The sequence below is a fragment of the Eufriesea mexicana genome, unplaced genomic scaffold (genome assembly GCF_001483705.2).
Source record: "Eufriesea mexicana isolate 0111107269 unplaced genomic scaffold, ASM148370v2 scaffold124, whole genome shotgun sequence".
Lineage (NCBI taxonomy): Eukaryota > Metazoa > Arthropoda > Insecta > Hymenoptera > Apidae > Eufriesea > Eufriesea mexicana.
In genome coordinates, this window is record NW_016908357.1 from 1,148,994 (window position 1) to 1,161,491 (window position 12,498).

General features: G+C 50.1%; 1 protein-coding gene across 2 annotated transcripts in view; it reads left to right on the top strand.

The window, feature by feature from the left end:
• Nucleotides 1-12,498, top strand: part of atos (atos homolog atossa) — a 34,895-nt gene that overhangs the window by 12,082 nt on the left and 10,315 nt on the right. Inside the window, exons 2-3 of one of the 2 annotated variants that reach the window (XM_017911275.1) lie at nt 11,793-12,007; nt 12,198-12,418. In XM_017911275.1, coding sequence (XP_017766764.1) covers nt 11,795-12,007; nt 12,198-12,418 — 434 coding nt within the window. In that variant the 5' untranslated portion in view covers nt 11,793-11,794. The remainder of the gene's footprint in view (nt 1-11,792; nt 12,008-12,197; nt 12,419-12,498) is intronic. The other variant, XM_017911276.1, reaches the window with a different exon arrangement.

Consider the following 12,498-nt stretch of genomic DNA (forward strand, 5'->3'; position numbering starts at 1 on the left):
ACAAAGGCTCCCGATGAAGGGTTCTTCGTTCTTTTTCCATTCGCATAGTCAACGCGGATATGATTTCTCGTTTGAACGAGACTCTCCTCGTCAAAGAGCTCCCCCCCCGTTCGCGATGAAGTGGTTCAATGGAAAGATTGCTCGGCATTGTGCTTTCTTCCGAAAATAGTCTCATGGTCAAAGGGTTAGTCGACAGTCTTTGTTCCCTCGGTGGGAAGCAGTCGCGAATCGAGCCATATGGCACGAGAAACGGCAAGCCATTTTCGTTCCAACCTGGAAATAGACTTTCGATATTTCGCACGTGCGCTCGCTGCACTCACACGGCGTCTGCTAGCGAGACGACAGTGCGCATGTACGGACAGTCGATCAGCTGTTCGACGCCATCTTTTGCTCCCAGCTGAGGGCTCGACGCTACGCTCAGCTGACCTCGCCGCTGATACGAGCCCCCAGCACCGTCAGGATCGTGCCTAGTCGGGGCCCCGATAGTCTCCATCTCCGCGTACATGTCACGATCAACCCTCTACCCGATTTTAATTTTATTTCTCCAATTTTTCTCTACATTCCGATCGAGTAATTCGAACCGTAAAATTTCTTCGTCCGCCGCCCCATGGATCCCACGAATCAATTTCGACGACGAAATCGTGCATGTACGGAGCAATAACCTCATGAAAACCTTGTAAAATCACGTCGATTTTCGTATTTAAATGCCAGCCACGGGTCGCGTGGTTAATCGGGGATAGTCGTGTAACAGGGATCGAAAGTCTCAGCTTATGGGCTCGTAAAATCGAGTCGATGGCTCGTTTATTACCAATAGACCGGCTTTGTTTCATCGTGTTTCTTTTTCCAACAGGAAGAACCGAGAGTGCCAGATCGAATTTATTTACCCGATGATTTTTTACGCGCGTTTCCACGACGCGTGTGCGGCGAGCTCGCCTCTACGCTCGAGTACAGCGAATAAATTATATTTCACCGTTAACCGCGTTGCGAATCGGCCTTCCGCTCGGGTGACACAGTGGAAACGCTCGTTTTCGATCCGACACTGTCACACCACCTCGAGACGAAGAGGCCTCGACGAGCTTCACCCGGGCAAGGGAAAAAGGACACGGAATAGACGATGTGCGAGCGGAGTCGATAAGCAGCCGACGCGTGTATCTACTATTCGATCGATAAACATTAGCCTTGACACGATATCCAGAGGACCGCTCTTTCACCTCGTCTCTTTCACTCCAACCTCAGCCCCGACCATTTCTTTCACCAGTTAACACGGGACCTGCACCTCCGAGTGCCCGCGCAATCCTCGCGCGAGTCGTCGCTCCGCTCCGGATCGCTCCCAGTGCCCATCGAAGCTTTTACTCGCTGAAATTCGCGCGAGCTGTGCAATCTCGAGGCGATAATCCTTCGCGCGAGTCGTCACTCCGATCCGGGGATCACTCCCAGCGCCCTTCTAAGCTCCTACTCGCAGAATTTCACGCGAGGTGGGGAATCTCGAGGCGATAAACCTGGCGCGAAAACACGTCTGCGACACGTTCAAGAAGGTCTCTCGAGAAGGAAGCTGGAAGCTCGAATTGGGAAAACGATCGAACGGTGTACTGTGTGCTCGGTCGCAACCCAGGACGTTATATAAACGGAAATCTAGTACGAACGGAAGCTTGAGGTCTCCCGGTATCTACTCTCACTGTTCCATTACGTCACTCCGTTGCTGGCTTCGATTTTTCATCATTTCCATTCTACCCGAAGGAAAGCGGGGTGATCGCGTTTGCGTCACCTCGTCGCTTGGAAAATTATTAACCAGTTGCGTCAACGAGGCTTTACTCGAGAACTTGGTACACGGTTCGTGCGATTGGTCGGTCGTGTGTTAGATTCTGTTTCTTCTTCGTCTTTTCCTAGATACGATAACGGTGTGTTGTTCGTTTGGAAACGAGTGGAAGGAGCTTTCGACGAGCTCGAGGTTGAACGACGACGTGCCGATTCGAGATGTCCACCGTGTTTCTGGAAATAGAAATAGAAGCTCGCTCACGAGGTGGATACTCGAATCGCTGGTGGACGTCTTAGTTTAGACACTGGTTTTTCCTTTCTCGACCGCAGTATCTCAATGCCCTAGCAAACGCGCGTTGTAACTCGACACGTATTTCGGTAGTTTCACCACGATTTCCCGAAAATTTATACCTCCGACTGCTCAGCCGACTACGTGTATACTTTCGAGCGCGGAGTTTTGCCGGTGGTATTTAGAGTGTTTAGCTCTGGTGTCAGTTTAGGGTCATCGTTGACTCGGATGGCCGACCGTTTGCTTTTTCAGCGCGGATTTCACTCACGGCTGTTTAATATACATGATTCCGTATGTGCAACAGCTGCACACGCGAGACCCTCAAACGCTTCTGGAAATAGAAAGTCATTCGCAAGGTGGATGGCTGAAGCATTGTGTGCCATTAGCTGCTAGCCGAGGTGCAACTTGATTCTCGATTTGTCATTAGCTGGCATTTCGCGGATGAAATTTTCGCCTTGCGCAACGATCCGCGTTTGGTCGGGTTGCTTGGACTTTTTCTCGGCAGGCCTGTTGGATCGAGGAGGCCCCTTTCAGCACGGGAGCACCAGGCTGCAGAGGAATCCTCCAGTCGAATCTCTCGGATTCATCCCTCGCGAGCCAGGCTCCCGAGCAAGTGTTCCCGAGTGCATTGTACTTTGTTCTCCCGGTATCTGAACCTTTCCTCTGTTTGCAATTGTGGCGAACGAGGCTGTTCCCTGTAATAATATCTCGCGAACGAAGATTGCATTTTCTTTCCTCGTTATCGCGATGCCGTCATTATTCCACTTCCTAGGAATTATTTATGGCCCGAAAGGGAGCGCGAGCGAGGGGTAATCGGTGACAGGCGGGGGTGCAAAAATTCTTCCCTTTTATCGCGACGATTCGTGATTAATGTCCGCGGTTGATTGCTCGGTGATACGATTGAGAAGAGGAGTCGGAGGAAAGCTCGTGGTAAATGCGAAGTAATTGCGTAAACGACGATTTCCCCGCAGAGGCGGCATATAATATCGTAATGGACGAAACTCGGTTGGCGGAGGCCGATGTCTTTCGATCGTTTGGTATTAGGTTCGCTCTCGAAACCCACACGGTGCCCGTATGAACCGTGTGGGCCATAAACCGCATAATGAGCCAGCCATTAAGCATCGGATCGTTCCGACAGCGAGAAAATATTATCCGTAAAGATTTCCTGCGCACCGTGCTCTCGGATAATCGAATTTACGGAAATCAAAGTAAAACGACGTACACGCGTAAATTTCGCCCGTATCGAAAGCACAACACGAATCGCTGTACGAGCAAGGACGCCTCGTTATCTCCAACACACCGTGCCTTGTTTGCCGATCTCGTTCTCGTTTATTTAAACCGGAAAGAGGAATATCTTGGAACCCGTGTCGACGAAAGCGTAGTAAAGTTCCAATAGATCGTCGAATCGATAGCCGCCATCGATCAAAGGGCCATCGGGATCTAACCATCGACTGTCGTCGAGTCTCGAGTCTCGCCGGTGAAACTAGCCGTACCCCGAAAAGCGAAATGGGTGTCGTTGACTCGTGGGTGCCTCCGAGAGGAAGCGAATCGGTGTTTCCGAGCGAGATGATCGCGATTTTTGTCGTTCCTTTAATTACTCTGTCGCATCCGCCGTTCCATGGCCTCGGCGAGTCGGGGAAGCAACGGAAAGGGCGTCGTTGTTTGCGCGACCGCAAGAAGCAAATTGGTGTAATTAAGTTATACGGCTGACGCACGTCACGACCGAAAATGGAACGGAATGAAATTTAGCGTGATACTCGATAAGGCGGTGCCCGCAAGAATGGCCCTTTTCAAGCCCGTTCGCTGCGTGTACCGCGAGGAGAAGCATGGTTACGAGATTAAACGGATTATGCTAAGAGCAACGTCTGTTTCATCGAGTTCTCTCACCGGCTCGTGATAAATCCTGGACCTCGGCGCTCGATATAGTAAGAAGTAAGAAGCGAGGATAGAAATTTGTGGCGGAGTCCGAGGTGAACACCTGAAATTCGAGCGTGCACCGACGTTAGAGGTTAATTGCCGAGTCGTAGGGATCGGAGGGATCTAAGGGCAGATGCGTTGGAAACGGCTCGTAGCATCGGAGATTTTTGTAGTCCCTTTAAATTTGTTGTTGTGTCACGTCCGCAGCCACGGGCTTGTATTCCTTGGTGCACGTGACGAAAGAAAACAAGGTGCAGTCCGGCCGGTGCAGCGGGTTCTAGGTTTCCTGAACGGTTAGTACGTCTGTAGGGCCGAGCTGTTCGCTTGCACCGGGAGGCAATCAATGGAAACGCACGCTGCTTGTTGACAGTCCGTTTCTCGGACCATTATTCCCCGTAAAAGGGGCTACATTTTCGCAACGGCCGAAACAGGCACTTTGCGCGGTTCCTCTGCGAATAAAAAACCCCCGACACCGGCCCATTGTCTTTGCAAGCCGCCGAAAAAGGAGCGGATTCGACGTTCTCTGTTCATCACCGTTGTCGTCATCGTTGTCGTCGTTGTTACGCAATCGTGTCAAATTGGAAAGCAGAATTAATTCCGTGCGATACCCGGGCATTTCTCTGTCCCCCCGTTGCTCGGATCCTTGGCGAAGTTTCACTGAAAATCGCGAGTCTCCTCGCGAAAACGTGAATTTTTTCGCGACGCGTGAAATAGTCGTTTATCTTCGTTGCTCGTTATCGTCGCGATTCTTCCCGCGAGCCCCGTCTCCTCGAATATTTAAAGACACGAATGACTCGACTCCGGCGTAATTATCGCGATTATTGGCGAAATAGCGCGGAGCGGAGGAATCAGCAAAAGTGGTGGAATTGCACAATAGTTTCGCAGACCAGGAATTTATCGTGCGGCAAAAAGAAAAAGCGTAAATGCGGCCAGAGTGGCTCGTAATTTATGCTATCGAATGGGAAGAGGCGATAACTGGTTTCGAGCTTTGCGTAATGACCGTGAAACCGTGAGGGGGATAAAAAGAAGCTCGGGTAGAGACGTAAAATCGAGAATAAACCAATCATGGAGGCTATCAAGCGTTTATAAAAATAATACCACGATTTAAGGAACGGGGTCAGCTCTTATTACGATCGGTATCGCAATTTATTTTCCCGAATCCATAACAGCGATAAATAGCAAACCGGTGTTGCGACCATCCTTCTGTCATCTGTCTCGGCGTGGCCGTGTGTCGCTCTAGCTTAACATAACTCTTTCTAAAATTGTTCCTCGTACCTTAGAGACGGATAGAGACAGAGAGAGAGAGAGAGAGCGAGAGGGTGAGGTAGAAAGAGAAAGAGAAGAAACGAAATAACAAAACAGCTACACTTTCTAACGAAGAGATTTACAATCTCTCTCTCGGATATATTAATCTCGGTGATAACGACGAAACTTTTTCCCAATCGAAGGTAGCAATAAGTCCGCTCGTCGTGTCGATAAGCGAACGAAAAAATAGATAAATAATTCGAGTGGTACGAGTACAGAAAGCTCGCTTGCGAGGGTTTTTCGATTAATCGGAGACCAACTCCTCTTCGTTCTCGCATGCGTAATCAGCAACTCTTTGTCTCGGTTTGGCTTTTTTCGATGCCGCCAGGGTTCTTCAACCTCCGCGTTGGCAATCCCCCGAAATCAGAGGGGTGAGTCGACCGCGTCTAGACGCAGCAACCAACGACCCTTTTCTCGAAGGACGAAGGGAGGATAGAAAAGGCTACGTTATGACGACAGCGATTCGTTGGTCGTCGGGAAGTCGGGTTCCCTTAAATTTATCGCGTTGCAAAAATTATCGGGTCGGGAAAAAGCTAAAGAAACTCTTGGAGTACACGGAACACGTCAGATCCCGACGATTACCTTTCGCGTATAAAATAATTCCGGTCGCCATTGGTCTCCCATCCGTGGAGATAAAGTCGTCGAGGGTAAGAGGTATTCAAATCCGTCCAGATAGGATGTCTCCTCCCGGTGTTCTTTTTCCCCGCGATCAACAGACACCTCTGATTTCCTATGCGGCATCTTCCGATGGCTGGATACGGCACGGAAATAAGAAAATCACCATTTCCAGTTCCCTCGGATTTACTCCGAGCAGGAAAGCTCGTCGACGCGCGACGTAGGAGATTTATAGGATTGCTTCGCGAGATGGTTCGCAATCGTTACCCTTTTCAGCCTTCGCGACTGATTGCACGGTACATATTCGTCTCTTGACTCGAAGCGAGCCGGGAAAATGCTCGCGACCGTAAAAGAGAATATCGCGTTTATCGTTGCTCTCTATTGCTCCCCCGATATTCCCGTTCCCGATTAGAGCGCGACTGAATCTCTGAAATTAGAGGCAAGAGTGATCCGTTATCCTGCGGAAAGTGGTCCGTTCGAGCAAGAATAACGAAACGTCGTTATGGCTGACCGTTCTCGCCGGAGTGCCGGGAAACAGTGAACGGGATGCGGAAGAAATTGCAAACGAGGCTGGCTCGACCTTCCAGAGAGGGTAGCGGCTAGGTTCTCAGAGGTTAGACGATGTTGGATTTACAGATGGTTTATTGTGCGGGATGTGCGTGTCTAGAGGTGCGGCTTTAGCGCATTGTGAGGCATGTTAACGAGCTAATTGGTAACGGACCGGTGGCAACAGAAGACGGCCTCGTCCTGATCAATGATTTCCTTCATCGAGCGTGTAAACACGAGCGATTAGGAGAGAAAAACATGTCTTTACGTGCACGTTATATATCCGGCTGGTCAGTGATAAGCTCGCGTTGCTACGCCTTGGAATCGCGGTTGCGAGATTCTCCAGCGTTTTTCGTAACGTCTTTGTCCCCGTTCGAAACGATTCGCCGATTCATGATTATCGCGAGTTGCTCGAGTCGCGCGCGCACTGATCTTCGTTGTCTGCGCGAAAAGCGTCGATATCGGATTCGAGCGATCTCATTGAGCAACGGGTGTATCCGCGGCATAAATTTAACCGTGTTTCGAGTATCGGAGCAGGAGTTTTCGCGATAGAGAGACAAGAAAGAAGAGGAGAAGAGGAAAGGGAAGGAAAAAGAGCGTGGAACGGGGGACTGGAAGATGGAGTTAGGAGAGTAAACAGCCGTTGAAACGGCGCGCAAGTGGTTGAAATTAATTCACTCGGTTTCTTTTCCTCGATTCTAATTACTTGTCCGGGTGGTTCCGGAAAAATTTCTTTTCCTGCCGGTAGATTTCGCGAAAAGCTTCCGGCTGACGGTGCAAAATGAAAGGGAAACGCGAGCGCGCCGCCGCCTTTGTGCCATTTGCTGCTTTCAGTTTACACGGGAACGGGAATAAAACAACTAGCCGGCTAACGGATCTTCTGCATTTTTTACCAGCTGCCTGCTCCTGGCTTTCCTCGTATCCGGTTAAAAACTGAACGCTTGTTAAATCGCGAGACATTTATTGCCCCCTGAGAAGCTTGCCGTTTCGTTAATGAAACGCTAACGATGTACGCTCCTGATCCGTCTGCAAAAACGCGCTTTCTAATTCAGCACCGCGACGGGCCGAGCTCACCGCAATAAGGCGTAATGACGCCGCAGACGTAACAAATTTTACTGTTACACATTACGATGGATTGTCATAGTCGGGAACCTGTAATTTCTCGTGTTATTTGCTCCCTGACTAGCCGGATGTCGCTGATTGTGACCAATTATTTCGGCAACAACGTGGTCTCAATTTCCACCATGTGTTCTCTAGTCCGTCTGCTCGAAGAATCGCGCAAGGGCGACCTTTAATTCTCCCTTCTACTTCGGCTTCCATGCATTGCATTCGAAATTGCTGGATATTCGCTGGTTCGATGAAAGCAACTCCAATCGGTGTCAAGATTTCTCGACAACCTGGATGTCGATCGCATCGATCGCGTCGTGTTCGCGAAATTATTCGGAAACAGCCGAAACTCGAGCGAGGACAGGGTAGCTAGCAGCTATCCGTGTTATCGGAACAACGAGGGGAAGGGAAATTATGCCAGGGAATAATTGATACGAGAGAGGAAAAATCGTCTTGGTTAATGGAATTAGTAGGCAGCTCTGGAAGCCGTGTAATTCTGTTAATGCGTTTACACACGCGTTTCAACCGTAAATTTCACGCTTCGTTGTCGCGTATATGCAGAAGTTAACGCGCACTTGGCGTTGTCCGCGTATACTTCGTCTCGTCTGGTTTGCTGTCAGGGACTTCGATCGGTCAGCGAGCGTGATGTATTCCGTGCGATATATCTCGTTCGTTAAGGCAAAAGCAGCTTTGCGCGAAAAAGACGAGCTCGCCTTTAACGAGTCGCAAATCATCGAGGAGCGAACAGCGACCGGGGGCCCTGCGCGACAAAGCTTCTATCGAAATGTAATACGGTAAACCGACAGTGGCGAGACGTTTCCTTCGCTTATCTTACGCAGAAGTCGTGCATAAAAGTTCCCAGTACCTTTTATATCAACGACACCCATTCGATAATCTTTATCGTCTCGAAACAGCGTCGTTCGATCCTCCCTGTTCCTCCTATACGCCGCGGTCTCCGAGAACGCGATAGCTTTGCTTCGCAGCCAACCAAACTGCTCGAGCAATTCCGTCTGTAATAGCCGACATGTGGATCGTGATAATTGATAGTCGTTTGGTGACTAATAACGGCTGCTTGTTTGTTAGCCGATTGCATTGTAAAACCTTCCCCGACGCTCGTGCAACTTCTCCAAGTTCGCGTTTCGCGCGAGCCAAGGATTTTGCAACCGAGTTGCCATTGAGTTTCCAAAAGGCTCGCTCTTATGCGCTTCCTTCTCCGCTTTCTCTTTTTTTTCCCCATTGTTCCCAACGAACGAGCTATTATTCGCAGGATTCCCAGTGGCAGGATCGCGCGACGTTTATTGGGAATAAACGAAGGTCGACGCGATCGGGAGCAACCGCGTTGGCAGCTTGATCCGAGAAAGTAGAAGGATCAGTCGCGAAAGTAAGTTTGCCCGAATAATTGCCGCAGCTTGTTTACTCCGTGCTGGATAATACTGGCGCCAACAGGCCGGTGTTTTCTCAGCTGGACCAGCCGGTGCATTCACACCGTGCTGCACCAGGAGCGCATCGCCCTTTCCCTCAGCCTCCCGCGTCGCTGATGCACGCCTGGTAGCTTCCACGACCTCAGCCTTTTTTATTCCGCAACGCCAACCCCTTTCCTTTGCTTTTGCGAAGGTCTTCTTCGAGGTTCGAACGATTTGCCCCTCGACCAATGACCATCCCGAAACCCTACCCGCCTCTTTGATCGCGCGATCCAACTTTCGCTTTGAGTCGCTTCTTCGGGTCTTGCTCGAAATTGCCAGCCTCCCCGATCGTCGCTCACGAAGCTCCGAAATGAAGCAAGTGCTTTGAACTTACTTTTCTACACCGTCGCACTGGCTACGCGATAACTGTTTCTCCTCGTTTCTTACCGGACACCGCTGCCGAACCGTTCGGAGCAGAGTCTGCTTTTGTTCCTCGAAAGGAATATGATATATCGCTATCTCGAGAGGTAGCGAATTCCCGTCTCCTTTTCATCCCTGATCGATCGCCGGATTACGCGATGTAGCTTCATCCTCGTTCCATCATCGTATCGTTTAAGAACCAGCCTCTCGGGTAGCCTCGGTTAAGAACGCTGTTTACCAGGAACCGCGATATCGTCACGGTTCGGTCGACTTACTCCGCTGGATTTAGAGCGACTAATTATACGAGAAAAGTCTGACAGTGCCCGGTGCTAACAAGATTTCAGTAACAGATTATCGGCTCTTCCAGACTACCGGACGACGCGATTAGAAGCGGTATAAAGCAATTTTTTGTCGCGAGTAGATTATTCCAAGACCCCGATGCCACTTAAGGCGACGAATACTCTCTACCGTGCCAGGATCGAGATCCAAGGACGAGCGTTCGATCTGTCGCAGGATTTTCGAACCGGCTCGATGGCGATTGGATCGAATTGTTTTCCCGTTTACGCGAAAAATCTATCCCGACGCCAGAGGTTGCCTCTTAATCCTGATAGCGTCTCTCAAAGGACTTCGCCAAGGGTTGCGAACTTTTTGCGCATGACACCCGAGTACGATCACCCTCGTGGAGCCCCACAAGCTCTCCCTTGTACACAGACCCTCGACACACGTGAAAGACGCGAGTGTGAGAGCCGGTGCCGCGCTGTTCTTTATTCAAATTCCTCGTCGTGCTCGCACGAGTCGCTCCGACTGGCTCTGACTCCCCGGCACTCTTTTCGCGTTGCCTAATCGCGGGTCGGGGCTGCGTGCCGGGTGTAATCGTTTCCTCTGCTTTTCAAATTATATATGTAGCAACAGATCCGCGCGATAAACGGGGGGAATTTGTTGCGGGGGTTGCGGTTACCGAGGTGTTATCGTGTGAGAAATTTCCGCAGGCTGCGGAAACGTTTCAGGTGCAATCTCGTTGGTTTTTCCGCCGTTGTTTCCTCGAGAGTGCTCCACGCGATCTTATCTGTCGAATGATTTTTTCCTCGTCCCGGATAACGATTTTTCAACCACTCGGAGAATCTGCCGTTTATTTTCCTTGGCACGCGTGCGACGTGCCGAGTTTGACGAACGGGCAGATGCTCGAAAGACTTTTTTATAAACGAAGAGAGAAGTTCCTCCGTAGAGCCAAAGTGACTGTGAACGGCATCGAAAAACGCAAGAGAGATTTCGCCTGGATTGAACAGCCAGGAATAGCTGCTCTCAGCAGCAGCTAGTTGGAAAGTACGCGCGGAGGAGGACGTTCCTGGACAAGATATTTCTCTCGTCGAGCTTGCAAGGTTTACGAGATAATTTCCATCGAGTTTATCGCGTCTTCCTCGAAGAGTAAAGCACGTTACCGGAGAGATTTTCGCGTTTTTCATCGGCGGATAAGCAGCGAGGAACCGAGTGTACTCCGTGCTGGTTCGCTCGAATGCTGAAACGCTCGGAGGAAAGCGGCGAGGAAGCCAATCCGGTTGGTCGCTTTCGCCGCATATGGCGGCGGGCAAAGTTATAAATAATGCCCATCGCCCTCCTGCGTATTCACCTTTACATAATGACCGGCAGAAGACGAACGACGAAATCTCGGATCGGATGTCAGGTGAAAAGAAACGAGAAAAACCGTACGAAAGCCTGGCCATCGTATCTCTGTTCAGCCGCCGATATCTCGATGCCGTACAAGTGCGATTTTCAGCTCCTATGACTTTTACGCTCTTTCTTTGAACGTTCGAGCGATTAGCGCCATTCACAGAGGAAAATCGCTGGTTTGAGATAAAGAGAGTGCACAGGGTACAGGGTTCTATTTCCGTGGGACACTCGATGAAGTAGGGTTCAATAGAGCAATGAGTCAATGAAGCAGGAGTACGTAATGAACGTAAGATTTTTTTACTCGACGTGATTCACAGAGGAAGAGGGAGGTGACGCATGTCGGTTTTCGTTGCGAGCATGACCGACTCGAAGAGCAAAGTACGTTTCTCCGATAAAGACGTCGCGAGAAAAGTACCTGAGCCAGGCTCGAAGCATGATCCGTCGTGGTGGCGCGCTTAAGATTAACGATAGCGGAGGTCGTGCGCGAATCGTTCCAGTTTTCATTCCCCCGAGAGGCAGCTCTCGAAAATGTCGACGATCCTGTTGCAGTGCGTTGGAAATTGCTTCCACAGAAGGAGAATGCGCACAGGTTCGTGTTCGTGCTAGTTTCCGATGGAAAAACGTTATTTCAGTCGTCGAACGCTTTGCACCAATTCATTACCCCGAGCGTTTATCTTCGTCTCCCGTTCTTTCCCCTTTTCCTTCGCTTAACGAATTTTCCAGAAGAGATGCATTTTACTAATGGCGCAACGTTTTCTCCGTTGCAGGTATGCACTGCCTAGGTGCGGTGACAGGAGGCATTCCCAGCCCAAATGGGGTTGGCGGTCGGGGTGGCATTCTTAGCGTGTTCCGAGCCCTTGGAGTCCTTGTGTGCGAAGGGAGGATTCAGGGCCCTCCACGTGGATACAAAGAGGGCCCACATTGCGCAGCGCCTATGCAGACGGTGCCAAACGACCACGTGTGCGAAGAAGATAATTACTTGGTAACAGAATCGTCTCTGCGATCTTCTTTATATGCATATGTAACTGTTCCTACCAACGCGTACATTTCCTTTCAAAAGTAGAATCGAACCGTTAGGAATGTAATGCGCGAAAGACGCATCATTTGAAATTTCTGTCAGGTATATATATATATATATATCTTTTATATCGTTTCTCGTATTATCTGCCCAGTGTGATCGGTATCTTGTGCTCGTTCGAGAGATCGCGGACCGTATTGCAATTGGTACGTTCCTGTGCATCGAGGTAGTGTTGTGCAGCGACTGTCCATGCGGTTTGGCCAAATCTGCGAACAAGAATCCGATCTGCACCGTGCCGTCCTTATCAATCTCACCATGGCAACAAGCGTCGGAGATGCTGCTGGAGTATTGGTGCGTTTGCGTCGTTCCCAGCAAGTAAGTGATTACTCGGCGGCAATGAGATAATTTTACTACGGATCGTGCCGAGACATTCGGTGGAATCGTATTAACGAGTG